This window comes from Delphinus delphis, chromosome 4 (assembly GCF_949987515.2).
Source record: "Delphinus delphis chromosome 4, mDelDel1.2, whole genome shotgun sequence".
Taxonomy (NCBI): Eukaryota; Metazoa; Chordata; class Mammalia; order Artiodactyla; family Delphinidae; genus Delphinus; species Delphinus delphis.
The window spans coordinates 134,622,028-134,647,829 of record NC_082686.1 but is presented as its reverse complement, the minus strand read 5'-3'; the positions used below and the strand labels follow the sequence as shown (position 1 = coordinate 134,647,829).

General features: G+C 42.7%; 1 protein-coding gene across 3 annotated transcripts in view; it reads left to right on the top strand.

The window, feature by feature from the left end:
* TBC1D5 (TBC1 domain family member 5) overlaps positions 1-25,802 on the top strand; it is a 538,071-nt gene that overhangs the window by 469,674 nt on the left and 42,595 nt on the right. For all 3 annotated transcript variants that reach the window (XM_060011527.1, XM_060011525.1, XM_060011526.1), the window contains one exon: positions 16,736-16,899. In XM_060011527.1, coding sequence (XP_059867510.1) covers positions 16,736-16,899 — 164 coding nt within the window. The remainder of the gene's footprint in view (positions 1-16,735; positions 16,900-25,802) is intronic.

The following is a 25,802-nucleotide window of genomic DNA, read 5'->3' as shown; positions in this document are numbered from 1 at the left end:
ATTTTTAAGTACAGGCTTCATACTATGAATCGTATTAACAGAATTAAAGTTCAGTGTGACAAATCTCTATGTAGAGTCATTGGTAATGAATTAAAATTAAAAGGTAATAGTTAAATATCATAACCGTGTGTTCAAAATCTAGAAGAAGTTTATTTAAGAAATACAGGGGGCTTCCCTGGTGGCGCAGTGGTTGAGAGTCCACCTGCCGATGCAGGGGACACGGGCTCGTGCCCCGGTCCGGAAAGATCCCACATGCGCGGAGCGGCTGGGCCCGTGAGCCATGGCCGCTGAGCCTGCGCGTCTGGAGCCTGTGCTCCACAATGGGAGAGGCCACAACAGTGAGAGGCCCACGTACCGCAAAAAAAAAAAAAGAAAAAAGAAACAGAATAATAGTAATCCATATTCAGCAGCTCCTGTGGAATTTAGAAACGTAAATATTTAAAGTTGCTGCATTCATCTTTTATTATGTGCTCTTTTAGATAAAAAAATATGCTACAGAGAGGAATTCTGTATTAAATGGAAGACTAGACTAACTTTAAGAATCCTCCATTCAAATTCAGACAAAAAAGATAGCCGTATTAATTGAAATTCCTATCATGTCTTCCTTAATTTAAAATACCCACACAGTACAGTCATGCTACTAGTATTAAAATACTGTTCTAATAATGATATGTCTCCATAATATCTATGCTTTTTAATAAATTAACAGAAAACAATATATTGTGATTAGGAGATCAGTGGTATGTTGACTTAACATGTTAAAAAACATACTGTGTCACAGAGGGGTGTGATCTTACTTCTATATGTAGTTCTGTGTTTCACAGGTACAGTTTCTGGCTGTGTTCTGGTTAAGTGAACCAGCTGACCTTTAGGGCTTTTCAAGCTCAGGGATTCTGTGAAAAGCTGCTATTTACTCTTCTTGGTGTTTGTGGAGTGATCTGTATAATAAAGGGGTGCAGTAGCATGGCCAGTAGAAGAGGCAGATCACCTCCAGATGACTTCTCTTTAGCTTTGTCAGTTATTGCGCTTAGATGAATATTGATGTGATCTTCTGATACGGTGAGGATTCGTAGGACTTAAATTTGTTTCCTAAAATTAAAATCTGAGCCCCCCCCAGGCAACTTCGTTTTTGGCCTCGCCACATGGCTCACAGGATCTTAGTTCCTCGACCAGGAATCAACTCGGGCCCTTGGTACTGAAAGCACGGAGTCCTAACCACTGGACTGCCAGGGAATTCCCCCCAGACAACTTTTTTTTTTTTTTTTTTTTCCCGGTACGCGGGCCTCTCACTGCTGTGGCCTCTCCCATTGCGGAGCACAGGCTCTGGACGCGCAGGCTCCGTGGCCATGGCTCACGGACCCAGCCGCTCTGCGGCATGTGGGATCTTCCCGGACCAAGGTACGAACCCGTGTCCCCTGCATCGGCAGGCGGACTCTCAACCACTGCGCCACCAGGGAAGCCCCCACCCAGACAACTTTTTAACCAGAGTTTTGTTATCCCAAAGTGAGTTCACCGCAGAGTATTCCTCTGGGTATTGAAGCCCGATCATTTTATACCTGTGGGAGGAGAAAGCTGAAGGCTGGCTTGTCTGTTCTGACTTCTGCTTTTATGCTATTGCTCAGTCCATGTTTTCCTGCAGACCAGAGCCACGTGAACAGTGTCGCTTTTTAAATAGACTCTTAAAGGAGGAGGTTGTATCATTTTGTTCAAATGACTTGTGTTGTAGAAGTAGAATCATCTCATTCACTTATTCAACAAGTGTTCATTGAGTGCCTACTATGTGCTGAGCTCTGTTTTCATCAGTCCCTTGGGCTTCCCTCCAGCTTCACCAGGCTGCTAGGGCATCCCCGGTGCTTTAGATGGCCCAGCAAGCCCACATGGTCAGGAACCAGCTCCTTTTCTGATACCCTGTTCTAAATTACCCTGCCTGCCCTGCTCCAACAGAGACTGTATCAGTCTGACAGGGAAGAGTCCAGTGGCTTAATGAGACGTGAGGCCAGATAAAGAGCTTCCAGTCTGTGATGAGACAGTAGGATGATACCTACCCGGATGTGGAGAAGTCACAGTGTGTTTCCCTCAACACACTTCCTGCAGAATGTCAGAAAGCAAGGGGAAGTAGAAGTAAACCAAAATAGTCAGTGGTGGCAACAAAAAACTTTCTAACAATCTCTGCTTGATAGGGTCAGTAATACTGGAAATTGGAGAATCTCATCAGACGTGCTAAACCCACAAGAGTAGGTATACTTTTCATTTCAGAGAAATGAAAACCTAACATTCAGACTTCCCAAGTATCTTTTTTCAAAGCAGTGGAGCAAATCTCAAGAAATTAAGTAAATGTCAATATTTTCGATGATTCTTTGTAGATAGTCTTTTCTTCCCATGAGGTTTCATATCTGTATCTTTGCCTTTTAACACACAATAATTATACAGGTTTTAATTTTTTGAAGAAAATTCTGAATATAAAGTGAGATCTCACAATTCAGTCAATAAATAATATTTGGACAATTGTTGGAAAGTTCCATTTTATATTGCTCAGTGTAGGTTGCAATCATAAAAAAATGTGCCACAGGACAGTTCACTTTGGGCAACTCAAAGGGTTTCTTCAAAATTATTTTTGGAAATGGCACATCTACCCCCAGGAACTTTTTTCGAGAGATACTTAGGAATTATTAATTCATAAACTAAAAAACTTTAAAATATGGGGAGATAGACACGTGCATATACACAGACATTACTTCCAAAGAGAATTTAGAATTTCCAACAACAGAAGTATATAAGTATTATCATATAATGGACCCTTAGGAAAGAAATTTAGATTTCTTAAGTTATTGCCATAGGCAGTGTTAAAATTTGTATTTGTGTATATGTATTTATGTTACTAATGTGAATGTATAGATATCATTGTATAACATTTATCAGGTTGGGTTTTTTTTCTTTTCCATTATGGTTTATTACAGGATATTGAATATATTTAGTTCCCTGTGCTATACAGTAGGACCTTGTGTTTATCCATTACATGTATACAGGTTTGCATCTGCTAATCCCACACGCCCAGTCCATCCCTCCCCTCCCCTCCCCACACCTTGGCAACCACAAGTCTGTTCTCTATGTCTGTGAGTCTGTTTCTGTTTCTTAGATAACTTCATTTGTGTCGTATTTTAGATTCCACATATAAGTGATAATCATATGGTATTTGTCTTTCTCTTTCTGACTTACTTTGCTTAGTATAGTAATCTCTCTACGTCCATCCATGTTGCTGCAAATGGCACTATTTCGTTCTTTTTTATGGCTGAGAGATATTCCATTATATATATGTACCACATCTTCTTTATCCATTTATCTGTTGATGGACGTTTAGGTGGTTTCCATGTCTTGGCTATTGTACGTTGTGCCGTTATGAACATAGGGGTGCATGTATCAGGTTGCTTTTCTAAATAAAAAAGGTTGAGAAAGATCAAAAATCTCCCTGCCCAGATAACCACTGTTGACATTCTTAAGGTAAAACTGAAGTACATATAATATTAGACAATCCCCAATTAATTAAAGGCATTACATGGGAAATAAAACAACCCCCTTTTCTCCTCCCACTTCTTTCTGCCAGCCCATTTCACTAAGGGTATCCACTGTTAAGTTTCTTATAATGCCTTGTAGGAAAAAAAAAAAAAAAAGATTTTAAACTGAGAAACAACACGCGAGTCACATTAATGTGTTAACAGCTCGTGCCTGGAGATGACTTCACTCTGGACCTTCAAGATGAAAACACTAACAGATAAGTCCCAGTGCAGGTGACAAGCAGCAAAATGGGTAGAACAAAGAAGAGGGAGGTCAAATCAACTCGAGCAGGACATGGTGACGAGAGGACAGAGAGCTGCTGCTGCCCACAAGGGTGAGGGAGGAGACTGCAGAGCCAAAAGGTTATCCTGGTAGATGACCCGGTACCGGTCCCTCTGGGTGTTGTTGAGACACGATAGTCCTGAAGCAGAACAGGTAGTTCCATTATGTTCTGAACAATTGCAGAGAAATACAGAACATGGAAAACAAATTTGGGGACGCATCAATTAGCTAGAAAATGCCTCTTTTTGGAACACTTACTGGAAAAAACATTGAATAAATGAGTTGTTTTTGGATTGAGAACAAGGTCAGAATTTGCCCTTTCATATCCAAAGACCTCATTCCACTTTTCTTTAATTCAAAGTCACATTTACTGCAGCCCTTTGTAGGGGAGCAGGATGGTGGTGCATCTTTGCCCAGCCCGGGCTCTGGAGTCGGGCCTGGGTTAGGGTCCTGCTTCCGTCACTGCCTTGCTGGATGACCCAGCGAGGCCACTTCACCTCTCGCCTGTAAAGACAGAGAAAGAGCAGCTGCTTCAAGGGCAGTTACCTGTCACATAGTAAGGGCTCGAGGACATGACGGGTGTGTGGGGGGGGGCAGGTCCTGGTGGTGGCGTCATTATGTGTTTTCCTCAGGTACCTCTTTGGTTTCCAGAATCAAATAGATGAACCTACTTAACACCTCTGTCTTTTCTTTGCTTAACAATGACTTCTGACAATCTGAAACTCCATGTTTGCACGCCAGCCCTGGACGCAATAAAGCTTGACCTCTCTGGCCAGGCTAGAACCAGGTCTGTTTCAGGGGCTGCAGGTACAGCCTGCTTCCTTTCCCCTCTTGTGGCACCAAGATGTATGTTTCTAATGAGTAGATCTGAGCCCTCTTGCTGTCTGTCACTCAGGTCTGTGAGGTACCAAAGTGTCACCAGGCGGGGCCCAGCTTCGTCCTGTCTTCTCTGGGTCGCTGAATGACGTCAAGGCGACCCCCTTCCTGTGGCCACAGCACCGGGCTTCCCAAAGGCTTTGCCCTTCCCGCTTCTCTGAGCCAGGCCTCCCACCAGCGACCCCCAGACTTCCTAGCCTCCTGAACGTTTTGCCTTTGGCCGTCCTGTGTCCAAATCCCCCAGCTGGTCTCAGGTTTATGGGGGTTCTGCCCGACTATTTAGGAGTACAGCCCAACCCCTGTTCTTGCTTCCCACTGAGTTTAATGAGAGAAAAGTCATGAAAAGTCATGAGGCATCGTAGGAACTTAATAAATATTCTTCCCCTTCCTCCTTTCCTCTCTCCCGGCCACTCTGTGGTCAGGGTCCCCACTGATGCCTGTGACGCTCATTCAGTCCACTCAGGCGCTTGACAGATAACCTCCATTGACACGTAGCACAGGGGACCCAGAAGTTTTATTGAATCTTTCAGAGAAGGACAGAGAGTGAAGGAAAGATTTAATATGCCCAGACACGGCCATAGCTAGTCCAAGGAGTCCCTTTGTGCATGTTAGAAAAAGGTACGTTCCCGTCCTGCGCAGATGCAGCTCGCACCAGGGCGTGCATCCGAACCCGCAGGCGCTCCCGGGCGTGGCGTACGTGGTGGTCCTGGGCTCAGAGCCAATTAGCCCAGGTCTGCGGGTGGTCACCGGGCAGTGCAGCCAGTGGAAGGACAGGCCAGCAGGAGAGCCCTGGCAGGTCTGTGACCACAGGACTGCCTGTGAACCCACCTGCTCTAGATTTGGAAGTGCCCAGCGTGCTGGTTAATGGTCTGGGTCTGCGCAGCGCGTAGCAGATGCCGGGAGCCACGCTGAGCCCTTTACACACGCGACCCACCTAGGACACACAGCGCACGTGAAGTGGGTGCCTCCCTTGTGGATGAGAACTGGGCCTGTGGAGGATCAGTGACGCTTTCAAGGCCACACAGCTAGATACCAGCTGAGCTCAGACTCCAGCGCAGGTGCTGACTCAGCAGGTACTGCTTCGAGGAATTGTGCTTTGCAAGTGTCTCTCAAATCTATCACCCCAGCTTTAGTTGAAGCCTTATAATCTCTTGCATGGGCCAGTGCAGGGCATGCCTCGTTCAGCCAAGCTCCTGTAAAACTCAGGCTACTTTCCTGCTTAACATCTGTAATAACTCCCATCGCTACTGACAAGAGAAAGGCCAAACCCCTTCACGCGAGAACAAGCTGCTCTTCTTGGTCTAGCTGGCCCTATTTTTAGAGCCCCATCTTCCCTCTTGCCTCCCTCCCCCAGAGCTGGATGACCAAGAGAGAAAGCAGCTCACATGTGGGGTACTGGCCACTTTTAGAAAGAATTTGATTCCCTCCTCCCCACCCCAGCCCACCCCCGAGAAAACCATTGATGTAATCATCAAATGAAACAGAAGCACTCTGTTGAACTTAATCCTATTTTGTTTACACTGGTATCGGTGTCATTTTTAATTCCATATGGATGGCAGGAAGCGCTGAAGGATTAATCAGGCTTTGTCTGAGCTCGATGTTCCCAGGCGTCTAACTGCCTCGTAAATACCATGTTTTCTGCCCCCAAATGACCTTCCCTGAGCCATGACCCCCACCACTGCCCACTCCTCAGATTTCAAGATGTCGCTCACAACTCTGATGGCCTGCGACAGGATTGGATGGTCCCTCTTTTGTGCTTCCAGAGTCCCGCTGTTCATACTTCAGTGTTTGCTTTGACCACCTGGGGTTGTAGGTCAGTCAGTGCAGGTACAAGTCTGTGTTTCCCTTGTGCTGCAGTTTTAGGAGCTTCTGACGAGCTCCTGTGGTCATCCCCCCATCCTCAGCGCTGGGCAGAGTTTCCAGAGATATTTCCTCAGATCAGTCTGCATTGGGCTTGTTCCCCGATGTTTGGTTATGAAAGGAAGACTGGGCATGCCTGAGGTGGCTTGAGAATAGGTCTGTATTTAGTATACTCAAGAGTGCCTCACCATATAATCGTAAATAGTTGTCTTGGGTCAGGACTTTGGAGAATTCGGGTAGGAAGCTTTTGGGGGAGTGCCCTCAGGGTCAATATGCGGGGAGTCAAAGAAGCAGTGTTGCCCTCAGTTGTCTGTTTTGAGACAAGGGGGCCAGCCTTTGTCCTCTGTCCACCCAAACCAGTCACTGGATTGGAGCTGTTCCCCGGGGAAGGGGCATGATCTTGGGCAAAGCAGCTCTCCTCAGCTGGGGCTGTTTCCAGAGAGGAAGCCGTGAGAGCCAGCGACAGCCCACGCTTCCCGCGTCTGGGAGAACAAGTGCCTCGGTCCCGAAGCGGGGATCTCGGCAGGGCTCCGCAGGCTCCTCTAGAAATGAGCATCGGGTTTTGGTGCAACACAAGAAATGTTAATGTTGTTCCTGTCAGTTAAAAACTTTCAAAGGTTTACAAGAGTATCAGGGCTACTGTGCAGTTTATGGGCTACAGGCGTGTTGAGAGTCCTGACTCCTCAGCTTGGGAGCTGTCCAGGTGAGGCCAGGGTGATGGAATGTCTCGGGCCTGGAAAGGGTGGGAAGTCTGACAGTCCTTTCTTCTGTCTCACGTGCTGGTGACTCTGTCTTCTTAAGGTCTAAATGTCTACGGTCCCAAAGGGCACAAAAATGTTAGCTAATTTCTGTAATTGAGGGGAAATGTATTTTGTACAGGTTTTTTATACGAGATACAGGCCAAGTAGTACTGTATGATACTACCACCAATTTGAAATTTGATCATTCAGAGGTAAATTCTGATAAGAACCGGCTTAGTGCTATCTCTGCAAAGGGAGTTTGCCCAGGAGAATAATAGCTACAAAAGAAACTTAGGGAGAACAAGACACTTTTAAGTTCTTTCTGGATTGGATAACTGGATACTAAATCTCACCCAGTAAATAACTGATGAGCTAATTTATTAAAGCAGGTATTCGAAAGATCTGTCCTAGATATGTCATTAGCTTAGTTTGTTATGATGGTTACTTTACGTAACAGCCTGCGTGTTGTGAAAAACATTTGGAAATTTAGACTGTTAAGTGGTTTATACCTGTCCTGTCCAGTGTGGTGTCCGCTAGCCACACAGGACCTTGGAGTGCTTGAAATATATGTTATTTTTTTTTCCATTTTGGAAGAAAGATGGGGGCAAAAGTTGTTATAGTCCACAGAATTCTAACTTTTTCCAGCAGTATAATAAAATTCAAATGATTCTACCTGGAATTTTAGATTAACTCAGAATCTGAACTATAATGTCAAATGTTCAAGAGTCTAGAGATCATAAGTAGAGAAATACTTCTGAAATACTTAAGAAATAATAATGAGCATTTCCCACTATTGTAACAGTTCTGTGAATCGAAAGTCTGATTGAGGTCTCAGCAAGCTAAAACCAAGGTATCAGGAGGCTCTAGGGGAGAATCATCTGTGCTGTTGGCAGAATTCACTTCCTTGTGCCTGTAGAACCGAGGTCCCCATGTCTTCACTGGCCGTCATCTGAGGGCCATTGCCAGCTCTAGAGGATCCACACTGACTCACGTCCCTGCCTCCACGTTCAAAGCCAACACCACCAGGTCAGCTCCCTCTCCTGCTTCAGCTGCCTTCTTTTTCATTTTCTTTTTTTTTTTTTTTTTTTTTTCCCCCGATACGTGGGCCTCTCACTGTTGCCGCCTCTCCCGTTGCGGAGCACAGCTTCCAGACGCGCAGGCTCAGTGGCCATGGCTCATGGGCCCAGCCGCTCCGCGGCATGTGGGATCTTCCCAGACCGGGGCACGAACCCGTGTCCCCTGCATCGGCAGGCGGACTCTCAACCACTGCGCCACCAGGGAAGCCCTGCCTTTTTTTCTTTAGTCACAGCTCTGACTCCTTCTTCTACTTTCCTGTTTCACTGTAAGGACTCATGTTCACACTAACCCACCATGATCACCCAGGATACTCTTCCCATCTTAAGGTTCTTTAAATCACACCTACAAAGTCTCTTTCGCCACATAAAGTAGCATATTCATAGGCTCTAGAGATTAAGGGCATAGGCATTATTCCACCTGCCATATAATATGGCTTTTGGGGGAAAGGCATGAATGATCAAAACTGACCCAAGAAAAAGTAGGAAACTTTAATAGAGGGATTAACATAGAAAAAAATCCAAAGAGCCGCTATAGTCGTACCTTTCAAAAGTCACCAGCACCAGAGTTATAGGTGAATGATCCAGATTTTGAAGGGACAGATAAATTCAGTTGTATAAACTCAGAAAAAGACGGAAGTTTTTTCATTTCATTTTGTGAAGAAAACCATGTTCTCATGAATCAAAATGCTTTGGCTTCTTAGATTTCTTTTTTTCTGTGTACTTTTAAAAGTAAATTGAAACTCAAAACTGAGCAAACATTCCTCTTGTTTTAGCTTTATCTTCCGCCACCCCAAGGCAGTAAAAGCTTCTTAAGGAGTAGAGTTTGAAGGAGCAAGGAGAAAATGTTCATAAAAGGAAAAAGAAAAACCTAGGTTTATAATCAACACTTAAGTTGTTTTTCAGTTTATCATCTTGGGTAAGAAATGCCTTCCTAAGTAGGACCCTAAAAACAGAAGCCATAAAGGTAAATGTAGACATACACAGACATATGTACAAAGGGCTACGTTCTAGAATTGAGGAGGAACTCCCCTAAATCAGTTTTTTTAAATGAAATTAACAGAGACAATTCACAGAGGATCTTCAGATGGCCCATATTATTATGTTACGAGATATTGTTTAAAAAGATATTCAGGGCTTCCCTGGTGGTGCAGCGGTTGAGAGTCCGCCTGCCGATGCAGGGGACACGGGTTCGTGCCCCCGTCCAGGAGGATCCCGTGTGCCGCGGAGCGGCTGGGCCCGTGAGCCATGGCCGCTGAGCCTGCGCATCCAGAGCCTGTGCTCCGCAACGGGAGAGGCCACAACAATGAGAGGCCTGTGTACCGCAAAAAAAAAAAAAAAAAAAAAAAAAAAGATATTCAGCCTCACTAGTTATCAAGAAACTTCAAGCTAACATAATGAAGTCTTCCTTCCATCAGATTAACCAAATAAGTAAGTAGATAAAGATATCATACATCATATTACATTTACACATATATAAATATATATTACACACATATATGTCTTTTAAAATCCTAGGAGGAAGCAATTTGGAATCATCTAAATTTAAAATGTACATACCATTAAACATAGCAGTTCCATGTATATAAATTTATCTTACAGAAATAGCCAACCGTACCTAAAGGTGTACCTCTCCAGAGCGTTGTCATTTTGTTTGCAAAGGCAAAAAATTAGAAAAATCCCAATTATTCAGGAGTGCTACAAAATTTCTTTCTTCACATTCCTTAAAAAAGATAAGGCAGATTTTTATATAAATGAAAGACAAATTTTCATGATCAAGTCCAAAAAACATGTTACAGAGGGATGTACTTTTGGAATAACAGAATAAGGACCTCTGCAAAATCTGTTTCTCCATGAAAGTAACAAGAAGAATGGCAAGAATGCCAAATCAACTTGTTCAGAACTCTGAAAATTAATCAAAGGACTGAGTCAATTTGAGGAGCATCTATTCAAGAAAAAAATGGCTGAATCTCAGTAACAACCGTGAGAAATGAAATATTTTCCTGCTATATCAATAAACAGAGGATGTCACAGTCATCAAGGATCGCAGCCCTCCACCGTGAGCCGAGGAAACTCAGGGCTGAAAAGAGTACCTGCCTTCTAGCAGCCATCAGACTGCAGCCACTCCCTGCGGTGAGCCCTGAGGAAACTCAGGATGTGTCGGGATGCTGGCTGCAGATAGCTGAGGTGCATATCAAAGGAATGATTTCAGTGAGCCAAGACTCTTGCATCTTCCCATGTATAGAAAAGCGATAAATGCTTTAACTTGAGATATCTGGTTTTCTTTACTTAACAATAATCTTTTGATGTTCAGAGTACCTGCCCTTTGTTACAGAACTCCTATATAACCTGGCTCCCCCCACCCCGCTGCCCCCCTCCCCGCTCACCTCCTCAGAGCAGCTTCTCAGAGCTATCTGAAAACGCTGTCTCCCGGGGCTGCAGTCCTCATTTTGCCCCAAATAAAACTTACCTCGCAGCTCTCACGTTGTCCATATATATTTTTTTAAGTCAACAACAGCATGCTTTGTAACATTTTAACTTTCCCTACTTCCACCCTCTCTCCCCAGCTCTGCCATAGCCTTTGATAAACAGCAGCCTCTCAACCGCTGGAGGAAAAAGAATGAATTTGGAGCACCCTAAAAGTCCCATCCCCAGTAAATGTCAGTAGTTGACCTGTGCAGCAGCACTCTCAAAAAACCTCTTTCTTAGGGCTTGTCTTTATTGGACTTTAGTCAGAGCTCACTAAGGGAGAAACCCTATCCACGGAGCATCCATTGACAATAATCAGTGGCGGTTACTTAACATCGCAGCTGCCCAAGGCAGAAATGGAGCAAACAAGAGGCTAAGCGAAAACTTAACAGGAAAATCAGAGGCTAGCAAAAAGCTTAAAAGGAAAATCTAAGGGATGAGATGTCCACCGGGGGGTTTGAAAAGCTCCAATATATTTCTGGGAATCGAGAAGGCCACACACATGCAAGATTATACACATGCCCAGGGAAGATTTAAAAAGGGTTTAATCTGTCAACTCTGGATGAACTTGAGGCTCTGCATAGACAAGAATGAAAGCTAGAGCAGAACTGTAGACTGCCTGCTGAGCACTGAAGGCATGCCCGAAGACACACGCGTACAGAGCCCCCTGCAGAGGCTCAGAGACTGACTGGTTCAAGGCATTTAAGGAAGGGAAACTTCTGTCGCCTAACTGACCACTAAGCTAACCGAGCAGAGACTTCAGGGGCACACAACAGCAAAGAATATAGACTTTACAGAATTAGTTTAGGGAAGTCACTAAAAAACAAAACAAAAACAGCAAGAAAAACAAATCTGGGGGTTGGGATGGGATCTAATTTGCAGAGCTGCCACATTATTTTATTAAAATGGCCAGTTTTCAATAAAAAGTCTGAGACATACGAAGAAACAGGAAAGTATGGCCCATATTATTGGGAATAAAGCAATCAATACACACTGCCCCTGAGGAAGCAGAGACATTTACTTGACTAACTAGATCAGTAAGCTTATTAAGTCAGCTATTACAAATACCTTGAAAAAGTTCAAACTGTGTCTGAAGATCTACAGGAATATATGAGACCAGTTTCTCACCAAATAGAGAATATCAATAAAGCGATAGGATTTTTTTTTTTTTTTTTGAAGAACCAAATAGCTATTCTGGAGTTGAAATACAATAACTCAAATGAAAATTTCACTATAGAGGATCAACAGTAGATTTGAGCTTACAGAAGAAAGAATCATAACTTAAAGATATGTCAATTGAGATGATCTGATTTGAAAAGCAGAAAGACAAAAGAATGAAATAAAATGAACAGAGTCTCAAAGACTTGCAGAATACCATCAAATATACCAACATACAGATGATGGGAATTCCAGGAGAGAAGAGAGAGAAAGGTGCGGAAGGAATATCTGAAGAAGTGCTGGCAGAAGTATTCCACAACTTTATGAAAAACATTAGTCTGTGTATCCAAGAAGCTCCGTTAACTCCAAACAGGGTAAACTCAAAGAGAGCCACACCTAGACACAGCATGGACAAACTGCTAAAAGCCAACAACAAAGAGAGAAACTTGAAAGCAGAAAGAGAAAAACAATTCACGATATACTAGGGAACCTCAATAAGATTAACAGCTGACTTGTCATAAAAAATCATGGAGTCCAGAAGGCAGTAGGATGATATATTCAATAATTCTATATCTAGTAAAACTATCCTTCAAAAAGAAAGGGGAAATTAAGACAATCACATAAACAAAAACAGAATCCAATGCTAGCAAATCTGCCCTGTAAGACATAATAAATGGAGTCCTGCGGGCTGAAATGAAGGGATACTATAAGTGAATTCAGATCCACACAAAGAAAAAGAGCACCGATAAAGGTAACTACATAGGTAAATATAAAATACAGTATAAATGTATTTTGTTTATGTCTTATTAACAGAGCAGTACTACCCAAATTGATCTATATATTCATCGCAATCACCCTCAAAATCTCAGGTGTCTTTTTGGGAGAAACTGACAAGGTGATCATAAAATTCACCTGGAAATGCAAAATCCCCCTAAAGGCAAAAAAACAGTCTTGAAAAAGAACAAAATTGGAGAACTCATACTCCTTGATTTCAAAACTTACTATGTAGCTACAGTAATCAAGACAGTGTGGTACTGTCATAAAGATAGGCATGTATAAATGGAATAGAGTTGAGAGCATAAAAATATACCCTTACATTTGTGGTAAGTCGATTTTCAACAAGGGTACCAAGACCATTCAGTGGGGAAATAATAGTCTTTTCTAGAAATAGTACTGGGAAAACTAGATCTCTGCATGAAAAAGAATGAAGTGGAACTACTTCCTCACATTATATACAAAAATTAACTCAAAATGGACCAGACTTAAATGCAAGAGCTAAAACTATAACACTCTTAAAAGAAAATGTAGGAGTAAATCTTTGTAATTAGGCAATATCTTCTTAGACATGATACCAACAGCACAAGCAACAAAAGAAAAAATAGGTAAATTCATCAGAGTTAAAAACTTTTTGTTCAAAGGATACCATTAAAGTGAAAAGGCAGTGCACAGAATGGGAGAATTCTTTGCAAATCATATGTCTGAAATAGAATATATGAAGAATCCTTACAGCTTAACCATAAAAAGACAAATAACCCAGTGTTAAAAATGGGCAAAAGATTTGAATAGGTGTTTCTCCACAGAAGATATACAACTATCTAATAAGCACATGAACGCAACATCGTTAGTCATTTGCATTGGTAAATTGCAAATAAAAATCACAGTGAGATACCACTTCATACCCACCAGGGTGGCTAAAATAAGAAACAGCCAAAAATATGTGTTGACAAGGATGTGGAGAAACTGGAATGCTGATGGATGCTGATGGAAATGTTAAAATGGTGTAGCTATTTTCAAAACCAGTTTGGCAGTTTCTCAAAATGTTCAACACAGACTTACCATATTGACCCAGCAGTTTCACTCCTAGGTACTGACCCAAGAGAAATGAAAACATAGGTCCACACAAAATTTTATACACGACTGTTTGTGGTACAAACATAATAATAATAGCCAAGAAATGGATACAAGCTATAAATGTCCATCAACTGATGAGTGGATAAGCAAAATGTGGTCTATCCATACAATAGAGTATTATTTGGCAGTAAAAAGGAATGAAGTACTGACACAGACTACAGCGTGAATGCACCTTGAAAACATTGTGCCAACTGATAGAAGCCAGGCACAAAAGACCACATATTGTATAATTCCATTTATATGACATTCCTAGAAAAGGCAGAGCCATAGAGACAGCAAGTAGATTAGTGGTAGCCAGGGGGTATTGGGAGGGACTGCTAATGGGCACAGGTTTGGGTTTTTTGGTGATAAAAATGTTCTAAAATTAGATGGTGATAGTTGAGAATCTCTGTGAATACACTAAAAACCGCTGAATTATACACTTTTAAAAGGTGAGTTTTATGGTATGTGAATTATATCTCAATAAATCTGTTATTTTTTTTATAAAGGCAATTTTCACATTTAGTCTGTTTACAATAAAAATGTATTTACGAATTAGTGGCATAATTTTAAAAAGAGAAAATAAATAGGTGGTTCCTGAGGTCTTTTTCAGCTCCAGCATTCTAGGACCCTCTACCAGTGAGCTTGTCGCCATGCAGCATAGCCCAGGGAAGTTATGACCTAGAGCCTGCAGGTGGGTGGGAGACAGACAGAGGCAGAGGAGGGAAGAAGGGAAGGTGTGGGGGACTTAGACAGTCTAGACCCTGAAGTCAACATCAGATGCTTCTATGTCCTGGGACTCCGCTGCCCCTCCTTTCCCAACCTCAAGACCGCCTCTGTCCTCCTCAGGGCTCAGCTCTGACATCACCCACTGCAGGTTGGATTCTCCAGGAAGCAGACCCTGAGACGGAGTTAGAAGTACACAAGGCTTACAGGGGACTAACATCTGTGAAAGGAAAAGAGGAGGGGATGGAACTAAGAAGGGGGGTGTCATCAGACTGCGATGCAGACCTCACGGAGGTCTCTGGAGGCTCAGCAGGAAGCCTTGAGGCCGAGTTCCCAGTAGAAGAGCCCTGTGTCATCAGGTGGAAACGGGTCAGCCCTTTACTGCTGGTCGCTGACTGACAGTCACGTGTGAAAACTGACTTTATAAAAATAACAGCTTTATTGAGGTATAATTCATATGCCATCAAATTTACTTTTCTTTAAGTGTATCATTCAGTGGTTTTTAGCATATTCACAGAGATGCTCACCTCATACCACTATCTAACACTTGGAGTTAAACTTGACCCCTCTCATTCCTCTCATGGATTCGTCAGTAAATCTCATCAGTTTTGTATAGAATCTGACCTCTTCTCACCACCAAGCTGTGATCATTCTGCTGACTTGGATTTTTGCAATGGCAAAAATTGTTTCCCCTCTTTTTTTGCTCTCTGCCAACCCTAAACTGTTCCCAGTGCAGCAGTCAGAGGGATCCTTTTAAAATTAAGTCAAATCATGTCACTCTCCTGCTCAAATCCTCTAGCAGCTTCTACTGGCTTCGCTTCTCAGAGGAAAAGTCATCAAAATTGTCTATAATTCCTCACCTGACGTGATGCCCCCAGGCCCCATCTGCTCCCCCTATTCTTAGCTTTAGCCACACTGGCCACTCTGCTGTTCTTCAGAACCACTAAGGTCCTGCTTGGGGCCTTGGTACTTGCTGTCCCTTCATATTGTCTGCAAAGCTGGTATTTTACCTTCTTCAAGTTTTTGCCCAAATGTCCTGCACCTCATTTCTCAGTGACACCTTCCCTGACCCTCCTATTTCAAACTGCGCACCTTCCTCCGACACTGACAATCCCCTTTCCTGCTTTCTTTTTCCCCATGGTGTTTACTACCATCTAAAATCATATATATTTTTTGAATGTATGTGTCTGTCTCCCTTCACTAGAAACTGAATGCCTTGAGGGAGGGATGGGAGTTTAGATGGCTCAGTTTCCAGTCTCCCTGCCCCGCTAAGTGCCTGATACTTACTAGGCGCTCAGTTACTATGGGTGAATGAATGAATAACTGAATGCACACCAGGTGCTGCGCTAGGTCCTTAAATCCTCATAACAACCTTCCGGAGATGTCCCCATCGTATACGTGAGACCTGCGTGGGTCTGGCCGCAGCCAATTCTGTTCACCTGTCTTCTGCGCCGTGCTGCCCTCCCAGCAGGCCTTCCTAGAGCCCTTGCTCCTGTCTAAGGGAGCTTCATGGCTCCAGAACCTCTCAGTGCAAAAGGCACTGCAGGGAGTCACAGATGCGCCCACTCTGATGTGGGGACCAGTCTTGGATGTAGCCCCTGAGCCAGCACCTTGTCCCATTTCCAGATGCTTCTACTATGGCCTGGGGGTAGCGGTGTATCTGTTCTGCAATTAATGAAAAGGAAAGGGGTGCTTTTGAAAAACTGGTGAAGGATTTAGGGGTTTTTTTTGTATATATTAATAATATAATGTGCCGTATAATTGTTTCTGGCTTCTGTTATTAAGGATGATTCCGTTAGTGAGGGAAAACCCAGTCATTTCACCTGTGATTTCTGAAAATTGGATTTTTTCCTTTTTTTGATATGCGTACCACACTTGGACCAGTGTAGTTTAAATAACGCGCAGAAAACTATAGCACGACTTCATTGTTTTAAAAAATCGACAGCTATTCTGATACAGAAAAATACATGCATCTTAACACTCCACAGTGTCATCATGTTGACAGTGTAAATAAAGAAGTATTCTAATTGATCATTTATTAAAAGCAGTAAATTCAGTAGCAGTGAAAGCGCCTGGTGTCTCATTAGTGCTACTTAATTTTTCTTACAGGACAAAGCTCTAAAAACATCCGTTCATCTCCAAGCATCGAGAGCTTGCCTGGAGGAAGAGAGTTCACTGGCTCCCCACCTTCATCTGCTACTAAAAAGGATTCCTTTTTCAGCAACATCTCCCGTTCACGCTCACACAGCAAAACTATGGGCAGAAAAGAATCTGTAAGTATTTTAAGGACGGTTTTCTTTTTATCCTACATTTTCCTCTAGAATGCTGCATTTGTGAAAGCCTCTCTTTGTGCCTAGTTTTATAAAGTTCTTAAAATTTTTATGGACTGAAATGAACTATTTCATCAGAAGTATTTTTATTATTATAATTTAGTAATATTTTAACGCCCTGATCTATATTACACTGGGGTGTGGGTGAGGGGAAGTAGCATCAATTAAAATAAGTTGAATCCCAAATCTTCATCCTTTTTTTCCTCTACAAATGCCTTTGTCAAAGCCTGTACTGTCTTCTAAAATGCTAAGAAATAGCATTATACCAAACCATAGAATAAGACACTTAAACCAAGCTGTTTTTTTCAGTTTTAAGTATTTCTTGAAAATGAAAAACAGCTATTTTACCAATTGTTTTTAAAAGTTATACAGATTACCTTTAAATTATGGTGTATTGATAGCTGCTGTCTAAGATCCTTTGTATACATTACTCAAAAGGACACAGCTAACGCATATCAACTACAATACTTAAAAAATCTCATTGTTTCTGAAAAAATGTTTAAGTCACCTTCACAAGAGATAAAACATTTAGTCACACTTTATAGCTATTTCAACCCAGTATTCTAATATGAAGAATTCCTCTGCCCACTGGAAGAGGCTGTAAATGCAAGGTCTTACAGCCAAGGACTAGCTGTCGCTGAAACAGTGCTAAGATGGAGGGGTGGGCTGTACAACCTTTGAGGGATAATTATTTAAGGTACATAGGCCAGGTAACAGCATGGTGTCTATCTGCGTGACTGTGTGACACTCAGCTTCCTGGTGCTTCCGCCACCTCATCTGCAAGTTAAACAACATACTTTGCCCTCTGAAGGGAAGAGTTCACCACATACTCTCTCGGGGCGCTTTCCACGTGTAGGAACCGTGCTTCTCTAATTTGTAGAAGAGCAGAGTGGAACTTCCATTTGCAAATGGCAGCTTTAATGCAAGCAGTTCGCTCTGCTGCCTCCTAAACTCCACTCCAGGAACAGTTAAGGTCATTTCAGATAAACCCTAGAGGAATAAGGAAACAGGAGAGACCATAGCCGCTAGCTTCTTGTTACTTGGAAAGCAGATGTTAAGTGGAAGCTAACTTAGCGGCCTAAGAAAGCTGTGCATGCTAAGCCAGCAGTAGGGAAAAACCAAGAAGCAACCTGAGTGAGATGATAAAACCCTCTAGAAGCTCAGGAACTGGAAACGGGGTGAAGGTGGAGCTGAAGACATGAGGACTGGTTAGAAGTTTCTTCAAGAAGCGGATAGATTCCCATCCTCACTCTGGCAGAAGACTGGAGGTTTAATTCTCTGGGAAGTGCGAAACAGAATGTCTCTGGACTGAGAGAGATCAGGAATATTCGAGTATGAGACCACCCTCCTGGAAAAGGGTGTTGAATATATTTAAATACTGAATTGAGATCCCCAGGCCTCACCCCACTTGCTTCCCAGAACACCAGTAAGTATGTCCCTTCAGGCAGGAGATTGGAAGGGTTTTCTCTAGGCAGAAGTCACAAATTAAAAAAACCTTAGGGGTTCTCCAGGGAAATAGCCAGTTCACTTTACAGTGAACTCAACCATCACAGGCCCATCTAAGCACAGAAATTTCTCTTAACTTGTAGTTCACACTATTTTATATGAACAAGACAGGCAAGAATCACCAGATACTAGAGGAGAGCATCTAATAGTGACAGACAGGCAGAAACAAATAGATAAAAAGCAACTGGGAAGAAACAAGTCTTTGCAGGAGAACGCTTCAGAAAAAAATATTCATCCAGAGAATAACAACAACAACAAAAGCTATTAGAAATTAAAAGATGACATCTGAAATGTAAAGCTCAATAGAACAGTTGGAAGATAAAATTGAGGAAACCTCCCCAGAAAATAGGATATAAGACAGAAATGGAAGGTAAGAGAAATAAATATAATAAAAAAAAAAAATTAGAGAACCAGCCCAGGAGGTTCAAAATCTAAAAAAAACAGGAGTTGCAGAAAGAGGGAACAGAGAAAGTGACAGGAAGGAAATAATCAAAAATATAATTCAGTTAGTTTTTCCACTAATGAAAGACCTGAGTTTTCAGATTGAAAAAGGTCATAGAAGGTCCCACGTGAATAAAAACAAACCCACACCCAGATACACCACCGAAAAGGCTCAGAACCCTGGGAACAGAGATATCCTAGAAACATGTAGAGTTGGGGAAAAATAAAGATTTCCAACAAAGGGTGAGGAATTACAATAGCTACAAATTTCACATGGCAACACCAGAAGTAAGACAATGGAGGAGAAATTCCTTCAAAGTTCTGAGGGGAAATTACTTCCAGCCTAGATTCAGTCCCTAGCTAAGCTAATTATGTGTGAGGGCCACTTTCAGACATTCAAGATTCAAAAAATGTATTCACATGCGCCCATTCTCAGAATCCACTGGAGGATGTGCTCTACAAAAATGAGGACAGGTACCAAGGATAAAGAATACATGAGAACAGGAAATAGAGCAACCAGAGCGAGACAAAAGGATTCCTCAGAAGGGTAATGCAGGGAATCCCGGAGTATACAAAGCATGACTGTTGAGCAGGTCCAAAGAGCAGCAGCCGGCCCGGACTGGAGCAACTCAAAAGGCTCCAGACAGTTTTCTCTAAAAAGACGAAATTGGAAGAATGACTCGTATATTTGGACAAATCGAGAAATTTACACAGCTACAGGTGAGTTTAGGTTTGAATTAGTGATAACTTTTTAAAAATGAAGCACATTTTGAAAGCACACATTAAAATGTGTTTTAAGGGCTTCCCTGGTGGCGCAGTGGTTGAGAGTCCGCCTGCCGATGCAGGGGACACGGGTTCGTGCCCCGGTCTGGGAAGATCCCACATGCCGCAGAGCAGCTGGGCCCGCGAGCCATGGCCGCTGAGCCTGCGCGTCCGGAGCCTGTGCTCCACAACGGGAGAGGCCACAACAGTGAGAGGCCCGTGTATCACAAAAAAAAAAAAAAAAAAAAAATGTGTTTTAAAAAAGAACACATTTAAAAATGTGTTTTAATTAAAAAATTAAAACACAGGACAACTATATGCCAATAAAAATGAAAAAAACAAAAAACACAGGACAAGGTAACTCCAAAGAAAAATCAAGGGTGTATAGGAAAAGACAGAAAGGTATTGATAAACCCTGTCACTGAGCCAGGCCTGGAATTTACATAAACATTATGATGTAAGTCTGTTGACTGTTAATGGTGATAAAAATCCATTGAGAAAGGTGGGTGGGGAGCTGCGTTTGCTTGGGGAGGGGAAGGGGTAGGCGGTGGTCAGAAGAGCCGCATCTTCATCTTCTTTCCTGGAAAATCAGCGAATAATACTCTAGAAAAATCAAGAGGTGGCAATATAAGCTAGAGCTATAAAGGTGAGAAAAAAAGCACGCGTAAGAGTTGAAAGTGGTTGCTAGAGCAGGAAGCAGAGGGTGGGGCTGTGTGAACTGCTTTTCATAACAAGCCTCGTAGAACCATTGGACTCTTTTCAGCGTTACATATGTAACTCAGATTAAAAATAATAACTAAAAATCTCAACAAAAATAGGATGTATTGGCATAATAAATTAGTAGAGGAGCTGTCTGCCTGTACAAAGAGCATGTCTCTGAAGAACCAGAGTGAGGAATAGCAAGTGAGAAAGCAGACGGAGACAGGTCTGATTTGCGTTCTGTCCTCTTCTGGTGCCATATGGGTTAGCCTACAGCATCAACTAATGACTTTTCTTTATGGTGCTACTGTAACTTAAAGCTGAGCAAAAATAGAAACAGAGTACGTAGAGCTGCTGTGAACCCAGAAACAGAATGCCCAACTCTTATCCAAAAGTTAGTATATTGCCTAAGTTGTGGGAAGTAAGTAGACAGAACTTCTCAAGAGAAAGCACGGTTTTCCGAGTTACAGGTTATTATTTTAGGAAATAATTTATCGTGGTCAGTGCTCTTTGCCACATCATTCCAGTTCTGCGCCACTCTGGGCACTGGACGGGATTGCACCCCCCGTCCCCGGGGACCCGTTGGAGCTGTGTGGCCTGTTGTGTCCCGTGAGTTGGGAACGGCAGTGGCAGGCACGTGTTGCCACTGCAGAGTTTTCCACAGCCCTCTCCTTCCCTCTGGCACGGTGAGCAGAACCCACGCGTCAGCCCATGATAGACATGGAGCCTGAGTGAGAAACAAGTCTTTATTGAGTTAAGCTGAGATTGTTGCTTTGCACAGCGCAATGCACAGTTGGAAATGTTCAGGCCCAGAGCTGAGATTCATTCTCCCATGGGACCACCAGCGTGGTCCCGGTGGCACCAGAGCCTGTGACGAGGCACCGACCATCCTTGCGCCCACTTTGCTTTCATTTCCAGCCCCATTTAGTGTGATACAGGGGTTTTCCATGTCCTTAGAAAAGTTCAAGGTAATTTTTCATTAACATCATCATCATCACCAGTTTCTCACGCAGCAGGTGGCCAGAAACTGAAGCAAGGACATCTGTTGCTTTGGGTCCCTAGTGCCTTAAACTGTATGATGCCTTTCAGATTTCAAGACTCAGGTGATCTTTTAAAGTATCCCAGGGTTAAGAAATGGTTGACGTCAGTTAACAAAAGGCTGAAATAGCAGTTGAAAACAGACATTAAAACAAAAGTAACCGGCCTTCCCTGGTGGCGCAGTGGTTGAGAGTCCACCTGCCGATGCAGGGGACACGGGTTTATGCCCTGGTCCGGGAAGATCCCACATGCCGTGAAGCGGCTGCGCCCGTGAGCCATGGCCGCTGAGCCTGCATGTCCGGAGCTTGTGCTCCGCAACGGGAGAGGCCACAACAGCGAGAGGCCTGCGTACCGCAAAACAAACAAACAAACAAACAAACAACAACAACAAAAGTAACCTAGTAAGTCGCTATCAACCTAAAAGTGGTGAAATCTGCTTATAATGTGTCTAATCTTATCATTGAGAAACAATTTTTTTCAACATCAATATAGGTATGATGTATTTTGGACAAGAATCACGTATTAGGTCATAGAACTTATTTCCTCTCACTATTGCCTTTTATGGATCATAGAAAGACTTTCTGTAATCCACAGGCTACCTTTTTTAAATGCAGGTGTATCACATTTACTCCGGGTAATGCCCCCGATCTGGTTGTATAATAGAAGAACACAAAACTCAGCTAAGCCTATAGAGAGGTAACAAATTAAGCTTTGTGCGATGTGTTTATAAAAGACGTTGTTTTCTGAAATGCAAGCAAACTAGTAGGAAGTTTTAAGAATTGACCTTACTTCTTTATCAGTGGTAGTATTGTTTTGAGGATTGGTATTTATTCATGAAGACGATTTTCCCTCTGCTTTGTTTCCCAAAAGAGTCTTTAGGGCTCACCTAATTCCATCCAGGTTTTAATCAAGCTCTGATTTTTTAGTCTTGAGAAAGTTGGCAATTTTGATACTTAAGTTTTCATGCTTTATTTCGCATAGTAATATAAATGACATCCAGTACTTAGTTTTCTAGAAATCTATTTTAGTTGGTCATTCATCTGACTGCTAAATAAATTTTAACTTGTTTTAGCATCATTAGTCATGTTCTATGATTGTTGCCAAGTCGTTTTCCAAGAATATCTTTGCTAAGGTTAAAGATAGGGAATATGAGAAAGACTCTAAAATTGATTTGTGTAGGTGAATGAGTTCTAATCTTTAAGCACATTAGCCAACTAAAAGATCTTTTCTGAATTCCTGATGAACTGCAAGACATTATGCTATGCTTTGTGATAATTACATACCAATCTCCAAAGATCTAAACTTATAAATGGTTCAGAATCCTCTCTAAACCACAGGAAATCAAAATTATCTGAGCTGAAAGTCTCTGCATAAGACAGAGTGTGTAATGAACTACCCACCACCTGCGGATTCGCAGCACCACTGGGGGTGCCACCCTGTGTCTTTGTGACCCCCGCACGCACTCATCTTTGTCCTACAGTAGTTTGAACATATGCCTTTGTCATACTAATAGGATTTATTTTTATAGTATTCATTGATCTCTCCTTTATCACAACAAAATGACAAAAAGTTTCAGATGAATGAAAACAGATTTGAAAGCAGACTCATACTTCTGGAAGTATAGACAACCTGAACATTACCTGATCTACATTACCCGATTACATCATCTCAGGTCATGTTCTAGTAATTGGAATTCAAGACATATCCATATAAGACATATGAGAGCAGTCCCAATGAAGGTGCTTACAGTGAAATTGGGGAGGGGAAAACACATCAAAAGTTAAGTAATAATTACACTAAATAAAAATATAACTCATCAGCAGGAGAGGCATAAGATGGTTTAATGCTCTCCAACAGTAAAGACAGTAACTAATATGGATTCAAAAGATAGACCACCATGGGCTTTATTGGTCCAGACAAGCTTCGTGTGAGAGATTAGACTTGAACCACAGACATATTTCTTCTTCCACCAACTGCAACCATTGTTTTCCCTCATGAAGACCCCGAGACTTCCTAGGAGAGACGGTGGGGGGCGGATATTGAACAGGCGGTCAGCAGTGCCTGCCGTAGCTGTTCTCTCCTCCCTCACGTCCTCTGACAGAGTGTAAGATAGTTGGGCTTATATCAAGTTGCTTTTGGTAAGAGTAAGAGAAATTACTGTCTCAAATGAGGAAGTTTGTTGCTTATTATCTAAAATAACAAGAGTCCCGAGAGAGGCAGGTGTGGAGTTGGATGATTCAGCACTGGGGTCACCAACTTTCCATTCGGCCACCTCAGTGTGTTGGCTTTGTCCTCAACGTGCTCCCGGTCCCGCCATTTTTCTCAAGAAGGCTGCCACAGAACCCAGCAGATGTCCTGTCACCCCTACCCCCTCACACGCACACAGCGTCTTCTAGAGAAGTCTGTTTGGAAGTTCCCCGGCAGGCTTTTCCTCCCATCTCATCGGTTGGGCAGAATTAAATCCCATGCCCACTGTAAACCCAGTCAGCCAGGGGAAAGGTTTAGAGAAGTCCACGGCGGTGGGGAAAGGTGGTAGGAGCGGGTGACCAGACACTTGGATGGACCAATTATCTCTGAAGTATTAATTGCCGAAACGGTTCATCTAATCCTTCCCTAAAACATTTACGTTTGAAAAGAGCCAGTTCTGTTGTATCAGTGATGTTTTAGTTGTAGATTTTCAGGCAGCTTGAGTTGGTCTGGTAGTTGGAAGAGGGAAATTGAGCAGTGGCCTTCCCAGTAGGTCAGAATTTTCCTGGCTATATGATTTTTCCCTTCAGTCAGTGATGTATACTTCCTAAGAAGGTATATTATTTGGAAAGTATTGATTATAATGGATTTTTTATGGGCTTCTGCATGGAATTGAAAACTGGCATCTGGAGTGTATCTAATTACAGGACTTTTTTCAAATAATATATAATTGTAATCTCTCATTTAATCAGTAATGCTAATGATAACTGGATTAAAATACAGTCCTATTGAAAATACATTCCCATTTAAGATAGTTTATTGAAATGAATAGATATAAAATGAATTGAAGTATCAGTTTTTCTGGCTTCTTTTTTAAGTCTCACGATAGGAATTTTAATTTAAGGCCAAAATGAACTCAGATAGTTGATCCATGATATTTAGTTGTCATTTGGTGTCATATGAATCGTGCTCACATAACAAACAAGTCTTTCTGCCAGTGTGTCAGCTCGGGGTCAGGGAAGATGGACCATATCTTTGTAGGAGTGTCCCATCCTTCTCTCTCTCTCTTTTTGCCTTACCCAGTCCACGTAATATCATTGCAAGGAAATGTGAACATCAGAGGGAACGTCATAAAGAACGCTCTGTTGTCGACAGCTTATAGGATGACAATATTAATTTAACTTCCGTTAAACAGGTTTTATAACCAACTTTTAACATCTTTATGCATCAATAAATTTATTTTTAACCAAAACATCTGAGGAGCCTCTGAAAACAGAACCACAGGGAGTGGAGTGCTGAACCTTGACTCAATGCCCATTTTAGGGCAGTGAAGATGTTGCCCTTTGGGGTTGAATGAGATGCTTATCCCCTCGCGCTGGGCCCTCTTCCCCCATCATTTGTCTTCAGCCCCATAATCTCCATAAAATGCCAAGATGCCAGACCAGACCATGCTGATCACTGCCCCAGAGGCAGAAACAATGGTTTGGGGAGAGCTCAGGTGAAGCAATTAGAAATATTTAGAATCCCTGGCCAGAAATTCCTGTGGGTTTGAATTATCCCAAATTAAATGTGTCATTGATAGCATTTGCTTCCTTCCAATGGCCTTTCTTGAAACTTGACACTTATTTCACCTTTTAATGCCACGTTACCTTAGGGACAGTAATTTGTGCCGCGAAGTGCACACGTGCAGGGCAGGGAAGGAAGTGAGGCCTTCCCATTGTCCCGTGCAGATGGCAGTCAGCCAAGGCCAGAGGCCAGACTAAGGGGACTGTTGGGTGGTCCTCCTTTTCTGCCTCCATGGCACCCCCAGCGCCTCCTACCCAGCGCCGTCCTGCTTTTAAGTCTTCTACCCCTAACACCTCATCATTTATCCTTTGAAACACCTATGTTTACTTTTCCAGGATGCTGTAGTTTTAATCCACTGGGCTTTACTCCCACAAAGAATGGCTTTGCTCCTGTCGTAGGAACTCGAGGCCTACTGAGCCAGGGGCAGGGGGAACTTTGTCAGGCAGCCTGCCCCTTGCCTTGAAACCTTCAGGCCGAGTCACGCCTTTCTGGTTGCTCCTTGTGCCAGAACTGCTGTACCCAGAGGGTCAGTCAGAGGCCTGGGAGCCTTTTTCTTTCCCTCAGCCCTGCTATCTTCCCCCCACTGTTTTGCTCCGAGATGCCCATGTGTCAGGCATTCATGGATTGGTGTGAGTACTGGGAAGCTC